Below are 27,280 nucleotides of genomic sequence, written 5' to 3'. Positions count from 1 at the left end.
ACTGAAATGCTGCCAGATACAATCCCTAAGTTCTGTGCTTCTTCACAGACTGGGGAGGTTTCAAGAAACAACTTGAGGAGCTACTCTCTCTGCCCACCCCACCCTACCCCGAAGCTCTGAAGAATCAAAGCAATACATACAAAATACTACAGTCAACCTGGAGAGACAGAGAAGTCCTCTAATTTAAGGGATGTGTACGCACGTGTATAGAAAATGTATTAGACATACTCAGAAAACATGCATTACCAGAGTGGGAAATTTGTTTGGGGGACAGCCAAATCAGGGTCTTAAGGTTTTGCTAAGAATGTATTCATAATAATATTTAGGGAATATTGCATGATGCAAGCTAACATTTTGGCTAAGGGTTTTTCATATTATAGTCCTGGAGCTTCCTTGAAATGCTTCTGAAAAGTCTTGGGAAGACAATGTATTTCAGCAAAGAATTAACCAGAGGCAATGGAAGAATTCAAATTTGGTATTCTTATTTAGCACTGTCTCAACAAGTTCTGATATCTACAAGCTATTAGCTTTATTTACATCCTGGGCTTGCTTTACAGCAAAGGGAGAGAAACAGCCACTTAAAGACAGAACTTATTTCAAACATCCATATTAGGGCAAAAAAAGCACCTCAACCTGGACTTCACCAACTATCTCAGATATCTGTCTCTACATTTAGTCGCTGACTCTCATCCACTCCATGAGTACATATTTAAAGTCTTCCTAGCTCTTCTCATGGTTTATTTCAGATAGCTGTTTTGGCTTAAGAAAGCATTCATACAGCCCTCCCTCCCTATTTTCTCTGTACCAATTAAAAAAAAAAAAAATTCCCTATATCCTCCATGGCAGCCATTAATTTACTGTCTCCATATAGAAATCTCTTCCCCATTTTCAAACATTTTCCTCAGCATAACCCAAATATCAACCCTACTTTCCCTGATATCAATAAGAATCCAAGATACCTTTGGTTATCAGTCTCCCTCAGCATTTCCAAAAGGCTGGGAACAGTGGAAGGAAAAAAAAATCCTGCATAAACTACAGTAACATTCCAGAATTCACTATTCACAGCCCAATTCACATGTGTGCGTGTTATAGAACCTACAAAATGTTCTTCTGTGAGAGAACTAGCTTCAGTAAAGGATCTCCTTTCTAATAACTACAAGAGTCGTAAGTTGCAAGGAAATTCTACCCTAAACATATCCAAAGAATTGCAGAACTTGTGTTTTATTAAGATTGATTAACTGCTGAAAAAACCAAATTAGTTTCATACATTAAATGAGATGCACCCTCAGCATCTCATTTCAATCTATAACAGCACCTTTACTGCAATTAAACATATCTCTCAGTCTGGACAAGAGAATTCAAAGCAGAAAGTGATTTTATACTGTTATTTCCTCCTCATAACTTTTTAAATCAAAAGTAGCAGCTGCTTTACTGAGCAGAGAAACTGAGTCTCCTCCTAAGACTGTCTTTCATCTTGTTATGCATAAATATTTTATTTAGTAGTGCAATAATGTCAACACAAAATAAAAAGCCTTTTAAGAAAAATTGTTTTATATGAAAAAACTAAAATGCAGTAGGCTAATAAAATATACCTTGAACAACAACTTGGCTTCCAGGAACAAAAAACTGTTGTGTGCCATCAGGTGATTGTCCTGCATACTGCACAATGGTAGCACCTGGCTGAGGAGCTCCTGAATTTGTCATTGTTAATGCCTGTAGTCCATGGACACCATCAGAGGCTGGATTAGAAATCTGGATTGTACCACCTTGAGTTATAGTAACTAAACATAAAAAGAAAAAGAAAAGTTAGGCAATAGAAAAAGATGTAACACACGTTAAAAAGCACATCTCCCTTTTTAAAATAAACATTGTCTGATAGGACTCCTGGTCCTCTCCTTGCTTAAAGATCAATTGCACAAAAAAACTTAAATAATGCTTATACGGATTTCCACAAATATAAAGCCTGTTTTGTAGTACATGCCATGTGCATAACAAATAAAAAGCAGTGTTCACATGTTTGATCGCTACGCTTCCAGAAATATTAACTCTCCTAAAATAGTTTTAATACAGGAAAAAAAGAAAAAAATAGCTCCTAGCCACAGAGAATCATTGTTGGTTTAAACACTAATGTAAAAAAGTTACTTTAAAAAAAATAATAAAAAGCTATGTTTATTGACTCCCACAAAACAAATACAAAGACATCTAGACAAAGGAAGAACAAGTCTTCTGACGCTCACAATCCTTTCCTTAGTGGGAGAGAAAGTCTAGCCCAACGATATTTTTCCAAGTGGTACAAAGCTGTAAAGAGTCCAATACTTACGTAAAAAGAGAAAGAGAACAAAGTTTCCCCACCATGTAATCAACAATATGAAAACCACAAATATACTATACCGATTAAAAAAATCAAATTGTGTTGCTCACCATAATTAAATATTTAGACAAAAATCAAATTCTCTAAAGAAGTTATTAATTGTATATTCCTTTTGAAATTAGCATTGTCTTTGTTAAGAGCAGAAATATCATAGAATCATAGAATGGTTTGGGTTGGAAGGGACCTCAAAGATCATCTAGTTCCAACCCCCCTGCCATGGGCAGGGACACCTTCCACTAGACCAGGTTGCTCAAAGCCCCATCCAACCTGGCCTCAAACACTTCCAGGGATGGGGCATCCACAACTTCTCTGGGCAACCTGTTCCAGTGCCTCACCACGCTCATAGTGAAGAATTTCTTCCTTATATCTAATCTAAATCTACCCTCTTTCAGTTTAAAGACCCCTTGTCCTATCACTCCATGCCCTTGTAAAAAGTCCCTCTCCAGCTTTCTTGTAGGCCCTCTTTCAGGTACTGGAAGGCTGCTAGAAGGTCTCCCTGGAGCCTTTTCTTCTCCAGGCTGAACAACCCCAACTCTCTCAGCCTGTCCTCATAGGAGAGGTGCTCCAGGTCTCTGATCATCTTCGTGGCCCTCCTCTGGACTTGCTCCAACAGGTCCATGTCTTTCTTATGTTGGGGGCCCCAGAGCTGGATGCAGTACTCCAGGTAGGGTCTCTCGAGGGTGGAGTAGAGGGGCAGAATCACCATCCTCAACCTGCTGGTTATACTTCTTTTGATGCAGCCAAGGATGCAGTTGGCTTTCTGGGCTGTAAGCGCACATTGCTGGCTCATATTCAGCTTTTTATCCACGAAGTCATTCTCCTCAGGGCTGCTCTCAATCCACTCATTGCCGAGCCTGTATCCGTGTTTGGGATTGCCCTGACCCAGGTGCAGGACCTTGCACTTGGCCTTGTTGAACTTCATGAGGTTCACAGGGGTCCACCTCTCAAGCCTGTCGAGGTCCCTCTGGATGGCATCTCTTCTCTCTAGAGTATCAACCACACCACTCAGCTTGGTGTCACCTGCAAACTTTCTGAGAGTGCACTCAATCTCATTGTCCATGTCCCTGACAATGATGTTAAATAATACTGGTCCCAATATGGACCCCTGAGGGACACCACTTGTGACTGGTCTCCACCCAGACATCAAGCCGTTGACCACAATTCTCTGAGTGTGACCATCCAGCCAACTCCTTATCCACCGAGTGGTCCACCTATCAAATCCATGTCTCTTGTGTTAATTAAAATACTCCTGGAACTTTGTTGTGTTAATTAAAATACTCCTGGAACTTTCAGATGAGAACCCAGTTCCCAAGAAACAACAAACTACTTTCTCCCCCAAGAGAGATCTAAACTACAATCATTGTCATTGTATTTAAAGTGGCATGGTACAAAAGTCACATGTTAAGTACAGATTCAGGACTGCCAGCTCCCCTGATTTCACTGTCAGATTCACAATATTTGATGACATTCTTGAAGGTTCAGATCTGGTTATCTGAGTACATGATTTGTTAGACACCCATGTGAGTTTTGGAGATAGCTGATTTCAAATGTTCTGTCTTGAAAACAGTAGGTTATCTTGAAAGGGCAACATCAGATAGTAACACTTCAAAGAGCACTGAAATACTAACAGTTGATTAGTAAACTGTTATCAGCAAATCAGACAATAGTAACTATCTACTAGAAGCTCAGGTAATTTTTTGAGAGTGTAGTAGACTTATCCAGCAAAACGGCCAAATCCCAGCAGCTAAATTAGCTGCTTTTTGGGGAAAATGGGGAATTTGTCTCATGCGGAATGAAGCACTGAGCCCTATCTGCAATACTGGAACAGGGTTCAGCATGGACCTCCAGTCCTACCCTCAGAATGGGGAACATGTAATGTAGGACCTAGCTGGGTGCTGCATGCAGGCTCCATAAGGCATTGGGGAAGGGGGCAAAGAGCAAAATGTTGTTTCCGTCTGGCCTGCAAAGCAGAAAGTGCCCCATTTTGGGGCACGGTGGAAGAGAAAAGCAAGAAAAATAAATCATTGTCTCCTCTACTCTTCATGAGATCCAGGACAAGAGCAGGTTCTTGGCAGCATGCGAGCTTCCCAGCAGGATTTGTTGCCTCTACCTCCCAGAGAAGTTATACACAGCTGAATTCTGCCTCTCTCAGAGTTAGCACCAAAAATGGTATGTCTACACCATCACAGTACTATACAACATAAAAACCAGTCAGTTTGGGTTCCTGAGCAGTAAAACTTCAGCATATAATCATATAAAGTTCTTGGCTCCACAGTGAGACTTGGGTAAACAATTATGTCACAGCTGTCCTGCAATTATTCATTCAGATCACAGTCCAGTACTTTCTAAACAAGAGTGAATTAACTCCAGTAACTCTTTCCCTTACAGGATTGATTCCTGCCATATTACCAGAACACCACACTGCCCCCACCCCATTCACTGTCCTGATCTCAACCACTGCACATAATTTTGTTGTGCTGGAGCTCTACTGGGAATTGGGCCTTTTATGGGGAGTACAGGACTTTCCTGGACAGTCTGTGGAGTTGTATATCATGCACGTGGATGTAAGTGGCATCTTCTCTTCTAGCTAGGACTGAATAGGATACTAATACTATTCTCTGAGTATGATCAACAGCTCTAATCCAGAAAAATCAGATCTTTCCTTTCCTTCCAAAACTGGGAAAAGCAACTAAAGTTGGTCTTTCCCAAAAGATTTCTTAATTCTCCAGTTGTTAAAAACCTGTCCTAAGACAGCAAGCAACCCAAACAGATGGCAAAAGAACTAGTAATCTTCATTTCCCCTGCATCGTTTCAAACAGAACATCATGATATGCACAAGCAGGTCGGGGGGGGAGCAGATGACTGACACACTCCAACTGAACAAACAACTCTTGCACCGTTAGGCCACAACCCCAGGTAAGGCAAACCAATTTTTTTTTTTTCAGTATTTAATAACGAACATGACAGAACTACAGCCAACAGATAAGGTTTGTAGTCAGATCAGGCTACAAGGCTCATATACTGGATACCACCTTATGCAAAACTATCCATTCCCCTTACAGAAAGATAACACACATGTTGATGGAGGTAACTGGGAAACACATTTTATCTAGCTCATCATGCCTGTCAGTCTGTCTGTTTCCAGAAGCTAAAGCCAAGAAGCTCTGAGGAAAAAGATATTTGGATACCATGGCAACATAGCATTTTGGCTGGTAAAAAGAAAGCAAAGAACAGCCATCACTGCTGCTAATAGAAAAAATACATTTGTTTTTCAGAAAAATTTACTTATCAAGTTCTTCCAAAAATAGTCATCCCAGACATTCAGACACCAACATACAGTCAAAACTGTCTGTTCAACTAAACTGCCCTTCCTATGCAGGAATAGAGAGCACAATTGAGAAAATAAGGAATGAGCAAATGTAGCAACATGATACCTGTTTTAAACCAGAGCACAATATAGATGGCTGTAGTGACACTGCAAGACCAGTTCTTCATTGCCACAGACACTGTACAAGCTTTATGCATAAACTGCTGGATGCTTGCACAAGAGAACCCACACAACCAATGCTGGCCAAGAACAGAAGACTACTCAGATACAATAATAAGTGGAAGTAAAGAGCTATTGACAGGAGATGTAAAGGTAAAATAGATACACGTAGTGACCTTCTGCATCATATCCAGACTGAAATCAACATAGGAGATGCCGCATTCCCACACAGTGTTCCTGGTTTTAGTTGACAGCAGTTCCTGAGGATCACAGGCAGCCAACAGGATGGCTGCTCAGAAACGCTGCAGATCTGTGCCTTCTATGTGTAAGGACTAGAAGTCAAGTTCAGTCAGAACATTGAAACTGAACAAGAACAGTCAAGTTCTCTTTGGTAAATTCCAAAATAAGTCCCTCTCTACTACAAGGAGATGACCATTCCTGCTACCACTTGGATTCAACTTGAAATCTACCTTTTCTGGCAAGCAATAACTTTAAGGGTAATGACCAGAATCCAAAGAAAGATTTTGATGTAATTTTTGCTAACTAGAATTAGAGACAACACACAGACTTCACTGCAACAAAAGATGTGTGATACTTTAACTTACAAAGTTTAACTTTAAAAAAAAATCAAATTAATGAACTAATAAATTGGGTAAGAAAAACCATTTCCAGGAAGACAAAGCTCTCAAAACCAAGTTTTTGAGCCAGAATCAGGAGAGCCTGTGAAGGCTGACAGTGCATCCTGAAGCAATGCCTCATTACGGCTAAGAACCTATTTAACAAATTAAATCACTTTAAACATACAGCACATGTTTTAGGCTATGAATATAACTTATTCAAAGAAAAAGCAGCATAAAACAGGAATATTCTATGCTTGGCTCATGCAAAAGCCAAGTTTAAATTAAGATTTAATTAAATTTTTGTGGACTTTTAATTCAAGCACATTGTTGGTGATGCTCTCTGTTGTTTGATTTTTAAGAAGTAAATGTTTGATTGAACAAGAAAGGAAAACCTGTGAATTTCATTATTCTTTTATACACTTCCCTGTCACTATGACTTATAGCTATGTTCAAATTAAAACATCCTCAATTAAGAAGTAAGAATCACCTCCTGCAAGACATTGCGAGTAAAAGTACAACTCTGGTTTCCTAGAGGAATATACAATTAAGAAACCTAAACTCCTAATTTCTTAGAAATCCTAAATGTTTGGAGGCTCACTAGAACATAGTACAGACACTATAGCACTTCTTTTTAAGCCTTGAAACTGCATATGTATTTTTTTATAACTAAACCTAAGCCAAACCAAAAATATAATTCAAAAATTGAAGAAAATAATTTAACTTGGTCAAGGATATCTGCCAGATTCTGTACTGGATAACTGTCATTTAGCATGACCACAAGTCCACAGAAAACAGCACTTCAGATGCTGGACATCATGAAGCAGATATTTATTTATGTCTACACCTTACAGAAAGAGTAAGAAAAGCTGCTTAGGAGCCCAAGCAAAATTACCTTCTGCGCTGAAGGGGTAGATAATATTATAGGACATTCTACTTTCTCAGAGTTGATTATTACTTTAGTTGCATAAATTAAAAATAACTGAAGAATTCTAAGGGTGGCTAGAATACAACTAGAGCGCCATTCTACCCTCTTTTATGTGCCATTGCAATGCTTTAATAGACTTCCTCTGTTCTCTTGTTTCAGGAAAAAACCCCCACAACATTTCTTTTGCAATTTTCCTGTCATTATATCAAAGGAAAAATGCCTGCATTTCAGCGTGGCTACACATGAAAACACATTAAAAAAAAATAACTGTAGGAGTGAAGCTTTATCCAATACATAATTGAAAAAAGAGTTATTAGAAAGTTATCCCTTACATGATATATGATTAAGCCCAAAGAAGCTATGGGGAGCGAGTTATGCAACAGTTTTAACATAAATGCAGGAATAGAAAAGAAAAAAAAAAGTCTATAGAACAGAACTGTAAATCTAACTTTTAACTTGTGTTTGGATGAAGTATCAAATGTCGGAGACCACAATTTGGGTTAATCCTGCAGCTAAAGTGTTCATACTTGACAACTGGAGAGGCAGACACAGTTCTTTTAAGAAAGAAAATTCAAAGTTAAGGAATAATTTCATATTCCAACCTTACACTTTAAAAAAAGTCTACTCACTAATTGTCATTTCATGTAATGAATAGCACTAATACATAGCAAATCACAGTAATTTGAAACTGCAATCATTTATAACACTGAACATTCACATAAAAGTGTTAACATTTTTCATTTCACCTGAGCCTTACCTCCACATTTTTAATGCATAGGAGTGCTAGAAGGACTAAATCTAGCAACCAACAAACATGATAAGAAACAGACTAAAAGACTATAATGCCCATGTTAGGAAAAATTAAATGTAAAAATTGAAATTATTTAGAAATAGAGAAGCTCTCATTCTTCTTCACCAAAATCCAACATCTCTACTTCATTATGGAACTCTTAGAAACAAACTTGTTCCCATACATGTTCCGCAACATCACATAGTATCTTTGTAAACATACTGTATTGCCCTGTGTTAGTATGATACAGGCTGGTTGGCATGGCCATTGCAGAAATTCCAGAAGGTGCTCCTTCATCTTCTGACTTCTCTTCTTCTTCAATCTTCGGTACTGCAGGAGCATCTGATGAGAGTTCATTCAAAATTTTTCTAAAAAAGAATACAAATAATTTTATATATTTGAAATTCCATAACCATGGGAAAACTAAGTCACTGGCTTTTATCAGACAGTTTTGCTGTAATACATAAGCTGCCTTTAAAAACCAGCAAAACCAAAATAGAAGTTCCTTACCGGTATGAAGGCCGCCTTGAAAGTATTTCCCTACGTTTTTGAGAATCAATTATCGCTTCTGATTCTGCAGATTCATCTGCAATCGATGCTACCTGTAATAGCAAAGTTGCTGAAATTCATAACTTCATAAAAAAAGAACACAGCAACAGAGTACAAGATTATTTTAAAAAATTCCTTCCATGTTTGCATACAGGAAGTTTGTGCCCTTATTTATCACTAATCATGTGATCTTGGACTTCTTTTTCCAAAGCAAACCACAGATTATGAGGTTAGCAACATATAGCCACTTAGATGACATCTTCCATTTGAAAAAGAAAAAAAAAAATCAAAATAATCCAGGTTACTTTTTTGTGAATGACACCTAGAAAAAGTACTGAAGACAGAAGATTTCTTTAAATATAAAAAATATTATACAATTTAATTAGCTTTTAAAGTGAAATTGAACATTTAAAATACAGAATACTGCACTAATGCACCTTAAATAACAGTATACAATACAAAAGCCTCTTCACAACCACACCAAAGCTATTTAGAAAATAAGTTTATTTAAATATACACAAATAAGTTTATTTAAATTACACTTACCAACACATATTCATAAATACAAATACATTGCTTAGCAATACCGTTTTAGAAACCCCTGACAAGTCCACAACATCTCATTTTCTCAGACCTTTATTAGTTGTATATTCACAGGTTCTTTTTCTCTTAAAATTACCCAAGATGACATGAAGAGCTGGAGCTGAATCACACTCTTCACCAGCAACTCTCTTATTACACAGAACTGAAAGTGATTATTGAACAAGGAAAACATGCTATTTTCTTGATTCATTTAACTACCCAGAACTATTGGTGTGTAAGATTGCCAAACTGAAACAGTGCAGTAAAGTTAGTATGGAAAATGACCTTTTCACATAAAGACAGACCAGCCTGCAGTTTCAGACTAAGCACTGTGTTAAGCTAACACTGAACAAACATGAGTTAAGTGACTAGAAGGCTCAAGTGTTCGACCTGGGTACAATGGAGGCTTCCCTGCAGCTCAGGGAAGCCAAGGAAGAGCTCCAGAACTAATGCAGCTGCCAGGCCTGAGTGCTTGGTGCTAGAAACAAAACCTGCTTGACTTCAACAGAAAATGACTGGCTGGAAGGTTCTAGAAATTTATAGGCCTGTGTCACCCCAACTCAAACCTATAAAACTACACCTTGAAAGACTACAGGTTACTGCAGAATGAAATTGTCTCTTCACTTGCTAATTTTATTACATTCCAGTTCTGTGTAAAAATATGTAATGTTGCCTCATTTTGCTGGGTAATATGTAGGAAGTGTCATTAAAACTCTACACCTGCCTAACAAAAAAATAAAAACCACCTAGAAATAATGAGAGGTACTTCTGCATGTCTACACATGTATAGCTCCACACCAGAGATGAAGCTCTTGTATCTCTGCTAGTCAAGAAGTTTGTATTCATCCCTTTGCAGGATGGACCAATGCTGACCAGCAAAGAGATCTTCTGAAAGGCATTTCTCTCCAGTGCCCTACAGCAATCTGCTTGTTGATTGACCTTCAAGCCTCTGACATAAGCCTTCAAAACTAAGACAGTATTACGCAGGCGAGAGCCTGGGCATCCTATCTCAAAACAGAACTCTCATGCTGCGGGGCGGGGGGAATAAAATAAAAAAATCTATTTGTCCCAGGACAAACAGCAGGAAAACAAGACCTTAGTGCCTTTAAATCTTCCCATTCCACTAAGGGTTACCAATAGCCACCCCTAGTTTGTGAAGATGGCCGAGGAAGTCAGGAACAGTTGTACTTTGCGAAGAAGGTAAGGAAATCACAAGACAATTTAAGCATTTTAATGTGGAAGAGGACATTTTCTGCAAGAAACTTCAAAAGTTCTAATCTTCATCAAGGCAAAGACCTTATTGCTCTCTACAACTACCTGAAAGGAGGCTGTAGAGAGGTGGGGGTCGGTCTCTTTTCCCAAGTAACAAGTGATAGGACAAGAGGAAATGGCCTCAAGTTGCACCAGGGTAGATTTAGATTGGATATTAGGAAGATTTCTTCACCAAAAGGGTTGTCAAGCATTGGAACAGGCTGCAAAGGGAAGTGGTGGAGTCACCATCCCTGGAGGTATTCAAAAGATGTATAGATGTAGCACTTAGGGAGGTGGTTTAGTGGTGGACTTGGCAGTGCTAGGTTAACGGTTGGACCTGATGATCTTAAAGGTCTTTTCCAACCTAAACAATTCTATGATTCTATAAATTTAATGCTTCAGTTTGTTCTAATAGCAAGCAACCACATTCACAATGCTAACCAATGGAAACCATTGTCATTTGTTCCTGGACATCATTCAGACTTCAACTTTACCGCACCACTTTGCATTTGAACAAATTTAACTTCGAGCTCATGTTAGTCTGCCAATACCTGATACATTACAGGGGAGAGCACATAGAAAATTCAAATAACAATCTGAACTTCAAACCTTCCTACAAGTAAAACAACATTAACAAAACAATAAGGCACATGACCTAGATAAGCATTTTTTTAATCCCAAAAGCAACAGCGTAACAAGAAAAAATTTTGAACACTTTCCATTTTAAAGGTGCAGGTGTTTGAGGGAGAGGTCATACAAACTTTAACATCAACCTTCAACACACTTTTTTTTTTTAATTAAACTGGTATCATTTCCCAAGTTCCCCACTGTCCAGCAGAGATAGGATATCAAGTTAAAGCCAAATGATCTGGAGGAAATGCCAGGTGGCAGGATAAAGTACTTAAGAGGATCACAGAAGGGCTGAACAACCTCTGTAACAGAGTCTTTTACAGTATCTTCAAGCCCTTCTTGTAGAGTCACCTTATTTGCACTTAGCATGCTCAAATGAAACAAAAGCAAAACCCTGGAACTAACTAGTCAGTATTAATCAAGACACAGCTTTCCTGTCTCTACTCCTTTAGGAAAGGGAAGACAGCCAGAGTTCACTCAGTACAACAAATGGTCGACTTCTACTCCCCTAAAACAACACAGCAGCAGCTGGCAAGAGATTCCAGAGAAATTCCTCCTTCTGAGCTTTGGAGCAAGTCCTCTATTTTTGCATGTATGTCCTGACTATATTGACTTGAAGAAAAGCAGTGACAGAAACTGGGAATGACTGTAATATGCTTATCTGATAAGCATATTACACTGATAATTCACTCTGGTAAATGACAGTTAGAAAGAATTCCATAAAAAAAGGTATTTCTTTTGAATACTCCAATTGGACTTCAAGTTTGACCAAACCAAAGTCTCTTGCCATCTACTGTGCCTGTTTCAATAGTGATCTAGAATTTCTAAACCTTACCAGGTCCCATTGTCTACACATACTGCTTACAAATAAAATATTCAGTATCTGGCCAAGGTTTTATTCTTTTTCTCTAATCTCTAAGATAAATCATACTTACATATGCCTTTTTATTTATTATACTTTAAAGCTACTAAGAATTCTCAAACATTAAAGGCGGCTTCTCAAGAAGACTGATAACGCACGTTTCTTCCTTAAGATGTTGCAATAACTGTAGGTAAAACAGTTCACACATAACAGGTGTATAGCCTCTCTTACCAGAGATAGCAGTTTTATTTGCAAAAAGCAATTCAGTTGACATTTAACAATCAGATTTTAAGAAAACTAGAGCAAAGGCATTCCTAGCTACAAGAAAAACACCAACAGGAGGCCAAGACATTTTCAAAACACTGCAAGTTCATTCTCTCTATTCTTTTTCACTACTTAAAAGCTCTGAAAACTCTTTAAGCATTTTGCACTGGTCCCTGTTTTCTAACATCAGCAACTTTAAACATGTGAATATTTGCCAAATAAATGTTTATTTTGAGGCTGCCCTTATTTTTGGTCTTTACATATCCACACCCACAAAAAGCAATACCAGATGCTCTAACAGGGCCTGCTAAAAGCAACAAGGAATCATTTGACTATAATATGTTTACTTCCATTACATCCAGATGCTCTCCAAAAATACAGTGTAAGATACTTGCAAATTTATGAGATCATAGTCTCATTAAAAACATGATGTTCATAGAATTTAACAAAACAGAAAACTGCAAGATACACTGAAGTAAGGCCACATTATTACACAAATTTGCTGTTGCGTAAGTTCAGAGTTCCAAGACACAATTTCTTAAAAGATAAACAGGAAGCATTAAGGAATCGCTACACAATGCTTGTAGGGCTGCTACTGGTTGGCAGTTTGCCACCTTCCCCCTGCAATTTCCCCCCATGTGAGTATGTCTTGCAGCACTGGTAGGAATGAAGAGAAAGTGAAGATGAGGTTGGGGGGAAGAGTTATGAGGCACCAAATATTCATGAAAATGTAACAATAAAAGAGCTAACCTGAACAGCTTGCATGTGTGGTGACTGAATGACTGAGGGCTGTGTGGCTTGAATGACACCCTGGACATGAACAGTTTGACCAGAAGGCAACTGCACTAGATTTACAGCTGGAGATCCTCTTCCAGCACTTGATGCAGCTACAGAAACCTGCAAAAATTACAATCATCATGTTTAAGTAACATGCCTTAAGACTTCAGCAAATGCGTTTAGAAGTGATACTAAAACAAACTGGTTTTAATGCCATATCTAAAATAGCTTAGACGTGTGTAATTATCACACACAGAAATAAACTAGTTTTACTAGTAAAAGTTGGGTGCATGTCTTCCCAAAGGGTGTGGAAAGCTTAAAGCTGTCCCCTAACAAACTGCAAATCTTTCTTTTTTTTTTTCTCCAGAGACTTCATGTTTTCTTTTCAATTAAAAACAACCCTAAGCAATCACACACTAAACCTGCTGTCACTGGCATGAAGAACCTCAAAAAATGTAACAAAAAGTAAGTATCAATATAGGTGGTATGTTGCTGCAACAACATACAGGGCAGAATGTTCTTAGTCACACAAAAAAAAAAGTAAAAAAAATCCAGGACTGCTGTGGTTTTGCTTTGTTTGTTAGGCAAGAAGTCATGCTTTTCAGATAAATGTCTCAAGAGACACGAGAACTTTTCAGATAGCAAAAAACCCTCTGTTAAATAAAGCAATACATGGATTTGTAAACTGATTTAGTTTAATAAATTCTCTTTATATATATGTTTATATATCAAGAAAAACAGAGTTGAAGTGTATCAGTGCTTCGATACAACAACAAAAATAAAGAAGAGCTGAATCTTCTTTAAGCCTTGCACAGCCGAATAAAGTGTTCTGTTTAGGAATAATCTGATCCCTTTTTCTGATGACATTTTAGAGCACACACAGCTTTCCCCAGCCCTTGGCTCTCAACCATCAGTACTGAGGATGAATGGGTTAAGAAACAGTTAAACACCTATGGGCTAAGAAATAGTTCAATATTTATGCTATTACTGTTAAGTCTATTAACAGAAACAAATACTGAGGCAAAGGGAAAACTCTATGATTGATCTCAACTTCTGTGTGACAAAAAATCTCTAAACTCAGAAGAGAATGCCAAACATAAATCACACAAAAAGAGATACTGTGTTTTCCGAAGTAAACTGCATTGAAAACCCTTATTTCTATATTCTGCATGTACAAGAATAAATCCAGACTCATATCTAAAATTCTGGTATTAATCCTTTCCTAGCTTTGTTCTTAGACCCAAAAAGTATCTGGTATGAGCAGTAAAGGTAAAAAGAGATGACAGTGAGAAGAAAAACATGATGAATGCTGAATATAAAAAAAAAAGTTAAAAAAGTTTTGTATTTTTCTGTGTTCACACTGAAGGGTTTTTTTTAATTCCAGATATTAAAGAAGCTTTCATTCCTGATACTTAAGCCATTGCTTGTCTGGGAAACATTCCCTTCTTGAAGAAAGAGAAAAATTTTAACTACTATTAAGATGTGCTACTATCAAAAAGACCAGATGTTGGTTCAAATTATCTTGAAGAAACAATGTTTCTAGGAAACAGAGACAGGATATTGTCAACATTCACGTATGTAATTGTTCAATTGTAACAATTGTTCAATTGTTATAGGAAACTGAACTGCTTTTCAGGAAATAGAACAATTGAGGGCATTTCTAACCCTGAAATGGAAACAATCATTCCTTCAATGGCATTAAATGGCAACATGTAAATAGGACATACAAACCTTTTTCCCAATCTACAAACAAATATTATTATGAGAAATTTATCAGAAATAGATATCTGAGATTGAGATCTAGAAAGCCTCCAAGATCTGAAGAGCATGATCTATCTTGTGTCAAAGCTGACATCATCCTCAACCCAAGCTTCAAGGAAAGAGCTTGGAGCAGTCTAAATGTTTACAAAGCATACTAACTTTTCAAAGCATTACAAAGGCAATTTCACCCAACCTTTTGATTTACTGCTATCTTTGTGAGAGCTGCAATCTGATACAATAATCTGTGTATCAGAAAGAACTTTTTGGGTACAACGCACACAAAACAGTACAAGGGGAACAGTTTATGAGTTTCTTTTTAGTACACAATGGGTCAGGCACATATAATCAGGAAGTAATCCAGTACTCAAGATTAAGAAACACTACATTCACTTAAGAGCTCCTTATTCAGTATAACCACACAAGAGAAAAAGAAAACCACACTCAGCTAATACTCTTTTAGACTAAAGTTTACAATATCACACAAGAAATTGTTTTGTTCCCATTAATTCAAATAAGAGATTAAATGGGGGGACAGGGTTGAGGGAAGAGGACACGGTAGTATTTTAAAACTGGATCAAACCAAAAGTGATTTGTTTGTTTATTTATAACTATTTTAAACAGCTCAATTTGATTTGATCACTGTTTGCTGAGTTTCCACAAATATCCAAAGGTTACAAAATGCATAACCTACAAACTTTAAAACATCTGTGATTCTTTTGTATTAGGTTTGTTTTCTATAACTAAGACTGAAAAAAATATTTCCAACTTCATATTTTGCATCTCTCTTATAAATATCAGAAATTATTAAAACAATTTAGATTCACATTTCCCTTTGCATTGTTTTCAAATTGAATATTCCTGTGTTAACTGAAATACTAGAACCTTTTGAAGCTATCATGCATAAATGCTGACTGAAACAAGACTTGGCAAAAAAATTACTTTCTGACATCACTGATGAGCAATGCTACCTTTAACATCATTACTTCAAGGGTTGTCTGGCACAATGACTGAAAACAATGCACAGAGGCAACTCAGGAACATAGAGGGTGAGGGGAAGCTTAACACATGAAGCACCTGGTTAAACAGCATAAGGGTTATGCCCCTAGCAACGACAAAGAGACTTCAGATGTTATGTCCTTTGGGGTTCTATCCTCTTAGGCATGCAACAGTCAAGTCTAATAGCTTCAACAAATATCAACCATGCATTCCAATATAGCAGTATGGTCCCATACTTCATATGTTTGGAAATATAAGTGCTCCTTCTTCCAAGAGGGGAAAGAAAAGTAGCCAGCAAAAAAGACCATGAACTACCTTCACACTGAGGCACACATTCTTTCAGAGAAAGAGGTTACTCATCAGTTATCTTACTTCAAGATGCATTGTCCATCTGAACAGTTATACTGTGGATGTACGCACTCTCATCACCCAAGGTCAGGTAACTTTTCCTTACAGAGTACTACAGAGATTACATTCGCATTCAATCCCTCATACCTTAAACACTGCTGATACAAAGTACGCAGTACACAGCTCCATCTGATTTCTGTCCCTGGTGTAGAATCTAAACACTACAAGGACTCCAGAAGTAAAGTGAAAAGTACTTCTAGAAAAGACAAGGCAAACGCATCCTGGATTCACCTAATAAAAGAACAAAGGACTCACCACACCCAGGCACCAAATAGCCTCTATGAGGAAAAGCTGAAGACAGGGAAGTTTTGGTCAATTCCAAAGCTAATGCCAAAAAAGCAGCACATAGTTTTAAGGAAGACAACGTTAGGCTGATTTCAGCCATTTGGTGACAGCATACCCTTGAGGAAGCACAAAACGGTGACAAGGCTGCAGGTTTATAATGCTCTAACATCAACTTTGCTAAGTGTCCTGGACTTGCATTTGGCAGGCTGGTTTTAGAGCCATTATTTACAACAGCCTGGCAAACTTCTACAGGGCTCAATCTGTTGGGATCAGGATTTAACACAAAGTTTGATGCTGAGAGCCCACAAGGAGAATACCCCTTAAGTGCTAAACCTGAGCAGTCCCAGCTTGCAATGGCTATGCACTCCAGGCTCTGGAAAACTCCCTCTGCTCTCTCTGACAGCAGTTCTCACATTGTAAATCCTGACCCATGTCTAGTGCAGGGCCAGCACCAAGAGGTCAACAGATGGTATCTCAGACCAAGACAGCAGACAGCTCTACTGATAGACAGAACATAACAAAGTTTACAAAAAGTGAATCAAAGAAGAACCCATGAAGGATGTAGGATTAAAGAAAAAAAACACAACAAAGTATTTTTGCCAAATCTGAAAAAGGTCGAAGTACATTGCTCTTACATTTTTATAGTTATATTTAATGTAGCTGAGCACAGGGCAACACAGAATGCAATATGGCCTCTAGAAATCCTGCAAAAGGAACATCTAATTTCTCTTTGAATACCAGTGCAGATGTAACTGTTCCAAGACACAAGTTTGACTACCATCAACATAATCAGATTATTTCAATCCAAATTAACTTCCTTTTAAGAACAGCCCTATATGTATTAATGCAAGATCTGTGCGGGTGAGACCGAACCCATGGAGCCCATCTCAAAGCAGGCTGAGAAATTTTCCACCTTGCACCTTTGTTCTTCCCTGAAGAGAAGGCGTCAAGCTTCTGCACAGGTGCTCTGTACACTTCCAACAGCTTCTAAAGCACCAAAATTTTTACAAATTAATATTTTCTTACCTAATTCTTCTGGTGGCTGGATCACCAAAACAATACCATGTCAATTCATTAACTGGCTGAAAGTAAGGGATGCAAGAAATTCAAGTATAAGTGCTATCTTATTCCACATTAATTTTATTTTTAAAAATTACACTTTAAAGATAGAAATTGTCAATTTTGCCTCAATGGATAAAAGATGCACCTCATTTTTGCTAGTTTCTAATTTACTATTTTTTGCTTTTGCAGAAAAATAAAATTTACTTTCATCACCAAAAAAATTGCAGGAGTATATAGCCAATATCTATTACACAAACTAGGAAAAAAAAAAAAAAGACACCATCTTTTCTCTACTAATAATGTATAATAGGTCCTCCTTAGCATTGCAGGTTATCCCATCACACCATAGTGCTCCAGCCCAGACATTCTTAATGTCTCCCCTTCCTCCCAACAGGGAAGACATTAAGAATGCTTCAGCACAAAACAACATCTGCCCTCTAGAGATTAGCATCTTATTGAATACCTTGTCCGTGTTCTTAAAACTAAATAGCAGGTATTTCTTTAAAAAGCCTGAACTCCAGAGGAGAGAAAAACAAACCCACAAAAAACCCAACTCCTATGCAGTTGTATCCCTCAGCATTTTGCTAGTCGTTCATTGGCCAAAGTCATAATTAAAGAAAAAAAGAACAAATTTAAAAAACCATGAAATTCCATCTGAACACAAAAAAAACCCAGTTTTTTACTGTGAGGGCAGTCAAGTACTGGCACAGGTGCCCAGAGAGGTTGTGGAGACTCCATCCTTGGAGATATTCATAACCCAAATGGACACAGTCTTGGGCAACCTGCTCTGGCTGACCCTGCTTGCGCAGGGGGGTTGGACAAGATGATCTCAAGAGGTCCCTGACAACCTCAACCATTCTGCAATTCTTTGATAATACACAGAAAACTACAAACTGAGTCTTAAAAGATAGTGTATTGAAATGCTTTCCTTCTGACTGAACAAAACCAAGGTTGAACAAATATTTAGCTGAAAAAAAACCCAAACAAAAAACCTACAGAGATGTCTGAAAAGGAGCCCTCAGTTTCAGTGACCAGGCATTTCAACTCTCGGTAAGAAACAAGTCATTCTTTTCTCATATTTCCACACATTTGCAAGAAAATTGGTGTGAGAGATTGGAAGTTGGCGCAAGGTACATTTCAGTCACTTTAACTGGTTGTCTTCTCTTAACTGCACTCCTCAGGAGGCCAAAGAGGGAGAAGGATCTATCTGTGCCCTTCTGTAGCAGTCAAAATACACAGATGCCAGACCAGCAGCACAGACACGAACTCCTCGGAAACACCCAGAGTTTCATATCTCACACCAGCAAAAGCAGACAGGAGATGTCCCACGCGAGGTCCCTGCCTCGGGCAGGGGTTAACCTGTCAACGTCTGCCTCTAACCCCCACCATGACAAAGCGTCTCACCTTCAGAGCCTGCCAGGTAGGAACATAAGGTAAGAAAGTCCTCCTCATCTTAAGCCAAAGAAATGTCACAACAAGGCCTTTCAGCAATAAGCTTTCTGTCAGGGCCCGTTTTACCAAAAGAAATGCTGTGGCAATTCAGCCTCAAGGCGCCAAGGGGATGGGTGCAGACGCCCGGCTGCCCCAGGCAGGGAGGCGACGGCCCGCAGGCCCCGGGGAGCGGCAGTGAGGGGAGCAGCCAGCCAGGAGGCCCGCGGCACTGCGAGGCGACAGGCCTGCCCACTGCAGGCCTCTCAGCTTCACTGTTTTTCACAGAGTGGCACAACTGCATCAACCCCTCTTTTCCAGATGGCCCAGGAGAGGGACATCGACTCCAGCTGTGGGCGCCGAGCCACTCTGACAGGTCCAGGCTGGCTCTTCTAGGCCATCTGATCAAAAAAAAGATGTAAATACCAGACTATTACCCAGAGCCTTCAAACTGAAGTGCATGTGTTTCATTTTAGTGCTAATTGACAGAGACCCATCAGTACTTCAGAGTTATTTGTTTTAAGCGAAAGACCTGAGGCCCATGCTCAGTATGGCTGAACCTTCACACACAGTACTCAAGCATTAAATGCAGACAAACATAAAAAGTGTTTTCCCTGGGGACCTGGCAGAAGCCCCCCTACAGCACCAGTGACAGCTTTGTCTCTAGATTAACATGAAAAATTCCAAGTGACAGAATTCACAGGTATTTTCTTCAGAGGCTATTGCACAAGCCAATAGATTTTACACGTAAATCATCCTATGAAGTTAAAACACAAAATTTGAACTGAACTATCAAAGAAAGAAATGAGGGGATGACATCAACAGAGCAAACCAAATAAAATTCCTGGTTTCGTGCTCCATTCTTGAAGAAAAAAACCCAAACAGTATTCCCAATGCTGCAGGTATCAAAACCACAGCAAATGCCACAAGTAACAAAAACAAAAAATAAGCATTCATAAATATTTTGCAGTCTATTTTGCAGTCTATTTTGTGTCTGAAGACCTGACAAAAAGCAGCTGCACTGAGTCTTGAAAATATACCTATAATGTAAATCAAGTATCTAACATGGCATCAAATAACCAAGCGTCCCTCCCTTAGATCAGACAGGAATCTTACCGAGTAACTTCTAACTTCTGATGATGAAGAAATTCTGTAAGATGTTTTTAAAAATCAGTTCCTTTATTTCACAAAGGGTTTTTGAAGATCCTTCTAAGTGGTCTATACAGCTTCCTGGAGCTATAAATCTTAGTACTGGCAAGAACACTATTTCTCTCAAGCACTAAATGTTTCAGTGCATATTTTTAATGCTTGAGAATTATTATTATTATGTCATCTTTTATCCATTAACTACCAAAGAACAATCCCAGTACGACTACCATACAGAACACGTAAAGTATATTTTTAGAACTCCAGACACTGTGATTGGATGCACAGGGATGAAACAAAATGATACATTAAAAATGTACTTGCAAGAAGATGAAACGCGTTCTGTACAAAAATTGGAACAAGGAAAGAACCATGGTTATTTTTATTCATTTTTAATTTTTGTTATACAACACATCTTCAAGATACACACGTTTTAGCTATGTTTGATCTTGCAGCCACCTCAACTCTTTAAGACCCTATTCCCATCTTCATAACAAACAATCATCTTGGAAAAGTGGAAAAAACCCCAAACAAAAAGTGCCTACCGTTCTTTCTGAAAAGCCCGGTCTCCTGAAAGTGTTACCTTTTAACACACCTGATGTTATACTAGCCCTTTGTTAAGCACAGCAGGCATAGTTTTCAGTATACCTTTGCTATATTTTTCCTATTGAATAGCAGGACTTACAGAACATGAGAACTCCATACAAATTGACAATTTAAAAATCATAGACATTCTGAATATCACTTTATTGATTCTTCTCACCTTTCCACATTTTAACTTACCTCAGATACTGGGGAAATCTGACTTCGGCCTGGCTGATTCTGAAGGTGACCAGCATCTCTCTCTCGCACAGAATCCACTGCATTGTCATCCTGTTGCGATTCAACCATTTCCATGGTCATCTGTCTAAAAGTAAGTACATACACATCTAAATAGTGCAGTACAGGGAGGTATATCAGGCACCTAGGGAGAAAACAGCAATTCCAGACTATTTTATATTTGGAGCAGACAACTAACAACTAACAGAAAATAAACAGATTTCTCTCAAAACTATCAGATTAACTGAAGTCCTTTCTTCCCATTACCCTACATTAAAATATTCATTCATATAGCCAGGAGCTCTAAAACAAGTACTTTGGAAAGCTGCAAGGAGGGGCAATTCTGCAAATGGTTCTCATGCACAAGAGTGCATGAGAAGACGAGCACAGAGTCCCCGGGTCCCATGCAGTGTCGACAGCAGGGCTGGGAGCACAGCGCACTGGAGCAGCCCACCGGCTCTGCCCGCAGCAGGTCTCTCGTGCCTCACGTCTCCCACTGGACACAGCTCAGGTTGACAGCAGCCATGTGCTGCTACAGCCCTCTTGAACCTTCTGAGATACCAACCCCCGGCTGGGATCTACGCTTGGATTGTCTGTAAACTACTCACAGCTCAGGACCCACAATGATTCTTCTTGTTTTGCAGGTTTAAAAGTAGGGTAAGTTTCACAGAAGAATAAGCAACTCCCTGATGCTCAACTTAAACTGAGTTTAAACTCCATAGAGAAAGGTTCCAAATATTTCTGCTATATAAAAATGCAATTACCTGACAGTTGCTTTTCCATATCTCTTGGCACACTTAGTCATAATGGAAGGTGTGTGTTTTGAAACAAGAGCTTGATTCTCTTCGGCCCCCTTTCTCTCCTACCAAACCCTGCACTGAAGGTGCAACATTGAACAGGTGATGTCACAAACATTGCCATGGCAACAGGTCAGTTTACAAACAGAACAGAGACAGGATAGGGTCAGGTAGAGGCAGGCAGGGAAGCCCTGTGGGCGTCCTCCCACCTACACCTTACTTACGCAAGGAATTGAGGCCACAAAAGGAAGACGTGATATAGTTGTGGGATTTAGGAGGCAGCAAATCTCACTTCCTCGGATTCAGTTACTGTAACTAGGGGATGGCAAGCCCATCTGAACTCAAAGTTCAACTGTTTCAACTGGCTGATAGTTACTGCAGTTTCTTCTCAGGTCTTACAGAGATGGAAGAGACGGGGAAGGAAGTCTGCTATGTGCCTGACTCGGAGGCTCCCACATTTAGTCCCACAAGTTAACTACATTAAATCTAATTAAGTGTAAACTCAACTCCTTTTGTGGCACTATTTTACAGAATATTCCACAATCTTCAAAGAGAATAATTTTTTTTAAAATCACTCTTTTTGCTTAGAATAAAGGCATGAAAATATGAAAAGGAAAGGATGCAGAAAAGCATACTTCTAGCTTGTATTCCTCTAAAGATATTCTACTGATCAGACTTAACAGTACTATGGCTAGTGGTAGCCAAGCTCTAAACAATTCAAGATTTTATGGGTTAACATTAGTATTTCTGCCAACAGAATTTACATACGCTATGCCAGTATCAATTCAGATTAAATTCATAAGGAGACATTTTACACCTAAAATCTTTCTATGCTCCTGTCTTGTTAGTTACCACTAATTACCTTTTTCTCTAGATACAATCTAATTAAACATCTACTGAAATTCACCAAAGTCGAACAACTCCGGGGAGAATGTTTTCACCACACTTTCCACCATAATTTTGCGTAACAAGATGTTTATCTATTAACTTATTCCCGTTCTATATATGCATTCAATATAACAACAATTAAAAAAAAGTAGGAAAAAAATGTTCCTCCTTAGTAAACTAGGACCATCCATAGTGTCTCAAACATGGAAGCTCTATCTAGTTCATGTAAGAATGCCTCTATAAGCTTCAGAACAGCTCACACACCACGGAAGATTAAATAATGTGTAGCATATGTAATGGCAACATATTCATTGCAATCTCTTCCTAAAGATGGGAATATAGTCAGAATTAATTCACTTTATACAGGCCTTGAAGTATTTTCTTATCCAAAGCCATCGGTCACAGATAACCTCGTGCTGGGAAAAAAACCCAAGTATTATTATTCCCACCGAATGCATTCCACAGAAATTTTACCTGGAAAAAGCCATTCTTCATGTTGTGAAAAATAGGCTTTAGTTTCTAAATTTTAGCTTAATTCCTCACTGACTGCAGAACACTACCAAAAAATCATTTATTTTTACTACTTTGATTATCAGGATTTTTCTGCCAAAGCCTTTTCATCCTCTGTGCTCCAGTAACTGAGTTAGCAAATACCTACGAAAAGAGCATCAGCTCAGCAGCAAATCTAATTAAAAGTTATTTCTTGCATTTTACAAAATACGGTATAGAGAAAGGACTGTATTTTTTAGACTATCTACGTTAAATTAGAAAAACAACAGCAAGTATTATACATGCCAGTGAAATGACAAATATAATTAAGACTTACGACACACATGAAAAACTCAAGAATTTAAATAGATTTTCCATCTATAATTGTGTATATTCTGACTCAATGCGAATGATTACCTATTTTAAATCTCTAGTAAAGTGGAGTAAAATCTGAAGATTTGTATACTCCTTTTAATTAGCTTTTTTTTTTTGACTGCCATAAAATGCAACTCTTACCCTAGAACACGGCAAAATACCCTTTCTAGATAAGCTAAAATCCACTTGTTTTTGACAACCTGGTAATTCTAGTACGTTTGTAAACAGAGACTTGAGTAAAAATGCCCTCTGAATATAAACACCTAACTATAGCCTATAAAACCAAAACAAAAATAGCAAAGGACATAAGTAATTTAAAAGATACACTAGTTATCTTGGCACAAAACATCAATGAGAAAGATGACTAAGGACAAAATGTAGCACATTAGTATTGTAATTCAGACATGTTACAAGATTATGAATCTTTGTTAGACATAACCATAGAGGATTACTAAACTTGCAGGTGAAGGTCAGCTGCAGTCATTTGAGCCCCCAGGGTTATAAGTGGTACAGCCACACAGGGCCATGTCACTTCATGTGGGCCTGTGCACAGCTCAAGACCATGCATGCTAAGAAACTCCTGAATTTCACAGTCCAGTCCAGTCCAGGTTATCACTGTCTTTAGTGCACTCTCAGAAACTCTCAAATTTCTATAACCTGAGTTGTACAGGTTTTGTATTTCCTGTATTATCTCATATATTGTTTTACCATGAACGCACCAAAATGTTTTTAATAAATATACAGAAAAATACAGAGCAAGATCATAACTGTGTTTTTTTCTAAAACATCAGTAATATGGACTGTCGTAAGAAACAGTTATTAATCCAATCCAGAAACTACCAACATAAACAATTTCCACATGTATCACACTCAATCAGCCTACAGTGCAAGGAAATTTTAACATATTTATTGCTTTTAAGTTTCAAAGTAAGAAAAAAGAAAAATCTTTTGCCAAGCACTTAAAATGCTTTATAGAAGCGTATCAGTAGTAGTACACATCACACTTTGAAGTTTACATTACCCTCCTCCTATTTTAAAGGAAAACCAAGCAAACAGTTTAAAAAGTATATGGTCCTAGATCTTGTTTAAAATTATGTAATTTTTTCTTCATTGTATGATTAAATATATACAAGCTTTAGCCTTATATTCAGTATTGATACATTCATTTCTTACATTTTCCACCTTGGTTGCTTACCATTATTGAACAGTAATTTTAAATATTAGTCTAGATTTTTAAATTAATAAACAAGTTATACCTCTCCCCTCCTATAAAAAAGGGGCAAAAAATGGCTTTCCATAATATAGGCAGGAATCTGCTTCTTCCTACAAAACAGCAAAGAAATCTTCGGGATCTGGCAGGAGGTTTAACTGTTAACTAGCTAGCAATATTTCAATATATATTAGGACTGGTTCACTATAGTCACTGAGACTAACATACAGTAGGTCAGTAGCAGGTAAACACTGGGTAAGAACATGTATGTAGTGTACATTAAAAGCTTCTTCAGCTGATAACAGCAGCATCCCTGACGGGACAATACTGACAGACAGCATCAGCTAAAGGAAAACGTTGCCCAGGTGACCTAGAAAACTGGAAGTCATTTACAGCTAAAAGTGTGAATCTTTTATAATTTTGTCCATAGATAAAAGGTTAAGGATAGCATCTCTACCAAGATGTGTTCTTGTGTAACAAAGAGCACAGAAAATCCTTTCACTCCTCCCCAATACTGCTGTTTGTTTTACATCACTGAATATTAATATAAATACTTAATGGCTGTTGGTGAAATTATACTGCATAAGCAAATTGGTACAGTATTTTGCATACCTGGAAATGTACGACTGTCTAATTAAATACCCAGAGACATTTTAAAGACAACGTCTTTATTTCAACAATACTTCATACATCAAAGACTGTTTACAAAGGTGGCTTATTACAAAGGAAATTGTAAAAGGCTAAGAAATACGTTTCAGCCCTTACTCCAAATCTCTTTGAAGGCTTTTATTCACAGGGAAGTTACTAGAAAGCAAGGATGTGAATTTACAAACACCTATTTTGCATTTATTGATGACCCCATGGTGAGTGTGGAAACTCTCATTATGCAATAGTTTCAGAAGAGCATTGTGTTTTCAAGTATGACGTCTATAATTGGTTTTACTACACTGCTTTGTAAAGCACACCGACTGGTAAGGTGGTCACAGCATTCAGCCAGGTAAAATAAGCAACAGTGCAACAGACCAGATTCTGAAAGTGTCATCATTCTGTTAAGTTTTCAGTATTAGCAGAATACAAAGTTTTTTGTGTCTCCTAAACTCTAACGTGTTTCATTTTCTTCCCCATCCTTTTCTTCCTAGATTATCTTAAAATGCTCAAAAAAAAATTTAAAAACCCAACCTGCCATTAATATAAGCACAAGCATGCTACCCGTCACTCTGCATCTGCCACCTCAATAATCCGGACAAGACAGTGCTGAGTCTGCTGTGAAGAGGACACACAGTCCCTGCTTAGAAGAAGAGTCCAGCCAGTTCCTGAATAGGTAAGAGGATCATTGAAGCATCGGTATCTGTGGAATCATTTAACATGCGGCTCCACTCAGCACCAAGTAAGATGCTGACGTGGCAGTGGTGGATGCAGACAAAGCCCTCACACTTTAAGCAAGACCTGGACTCACGAAGCCCACTGTGGTCCTCTCCCACCTGTTCTCCTGTCCCAACTCGGAAAACCCTATGGGCAAGGATGTAATCGGGCCTACCGGACTAAAAGGAAAACGCCACCAGGCACCACGGCCTACCCCACCACGGCCAGCGCTCTCCCCTCCACCAGGGCACCCCGCCGGCAGCCGGGCGAGCACCCAGAGGCCCCGGGGACCTGCCGTCCCGGGGCTCTCTGACTGCGGCGGGAAGGCACGCTGCCCCGTCCCCTCCCTCGCCGGACCGCCGACAGGCGAGTCGAGCCGGTCTCCCTCCCAAGCCTCGCTCCGGAGAAAGGGCCCGAGCCGCAGCGTGCCAGGACCCGGCGGGCACCTCGGCCCCCGGGCTGTAACGGAGCAGGGCGCTCCGCACGCCCCCCTTCCCGGGCTGCGGAGACGTCTCGGGGCCGCCCGACAGAGCCGTGCCAGGAGAGGGAGGCAGGCGGGTCCTGCGCGGCCCTCTCCGAGCGCGGCGCGCTCCCGGCCGCCGGCGGGGCCGCGCCTCCGCTCCCTCCTGCGCGCTCCCGGCGGCAGGGGCTGAGCCGAGCGGCACAGCGCCCCCCGGCCCGGCCCTGCCCTCCCCTCCCCTCCGCGCCAGCAGGGCCGGCCGCTGCCCTCTGCGCTCCCCCGCTCCCGGCCCGCAGGGGGTCGGGCTGCGCGCACACGTGTCCCCGCCCCCTCCCGCACTCACCCGCCGCCCTGTACGTGCTGCCCCCGTCACAGGGGGTGGGGGGGATTGGGCCGGGCGGAGCCGCACGTCGGCCTCACGTCAGCGCTGATGCAGCCGCGCCGCCGCGGGGGCGCTGAGGAAATGGCGTCTGCGGCGACTCCCAGCCCTAGCGGCCGCGGAAGGAGGAGGAGCCGGGGCTTAGGCGCCGTCGCCGATTGGCTACAGGGCACTCAACAGCTGGCGGGCTGGCCAACCGCCGCCGCGGGGCTGCCGGCAGCATCTCTCATTGGCTCGGGGGCGGGAAGAGCCTTCTGTGTGGGGGAGGGGTGGCCCTCACCTCAGCAGGGGGGGAGGGTGCCGGCCC

At 39.6% G+C, this 27,280-nt stretch overlaps 1 protein-coding gene across 18 annotated transcripts in view; it reads right to left on the bottom strand.

The window, feature by feature from the left end:
- CREM (cAMP responsive element modulator) overlaps positions 1-27,074 on the bottom strand; it is a 40,478-nt gene extending 13,404 nt beyond the window's left edge. For 4 of the 18 annotated variants that reach the window (XR_012041245.1, XM_072854632.1, XM_072854631.1 and 1 more), the window contains exons 1-7: positions 26,938-27,052; positions 21,778-21,890; positions 20,978-21,158; positions 13,082-13,228; positions 8,704-8,795; positions 8,416-8,561; positions 1,593-1,781 (exon numbers count right to left, since the gene is read on the bottom strand). Coding sequence is in view for 17 of the 18 variants with exons in the window: in XM_072854632.1 (XP_072710733.1) it covers positions 1,593-1,781; positions 8,416-8,561; positions 8,704-8,795; positions 13,082-13,228; positions 20,978-21,158; positions 21,778-21,818 (796 nt within the window). In the remaining variant the exon portion in view is untranslated. Of the gene's footprint in view, positions 1-1,592; positions 1,782-8,415; positions 8,562-8,703; positions 8,796-13,081; positions 13,229-19,024; positions 19,450-20,977; positions 21,159-21,777; positions 21,891-26,937 lie in introns of those variants that run through there. The other 14 variants (XM_072854635.1, XM_072854634.1, XM_072854645.1 and 11 more) reach the window with 12 other exon arrangements.
- Between the last annotated feature and the right edge of the window lie 206 nt (positions 27,075-27,280).

This window comes from Ciconia boyciana, chromosome 2, assembly GCF_034638445.1.
Source record: "Ciconia boyciana chromosome 2, ASM3463844v1, whole genome shotgun sequence".
Taxonomy (NCBI): Eukaryota; Metazoa; Chordata; class Aves; order Ciconiiformes; family Ciconiidae; genus Ciconia; species Ciconia boyciana.
The sequence above is the reverse complement of the archived record's forward strand: the minus strand, read 5'-3'. Positions and strand labels throughout refer to the sequence as shown.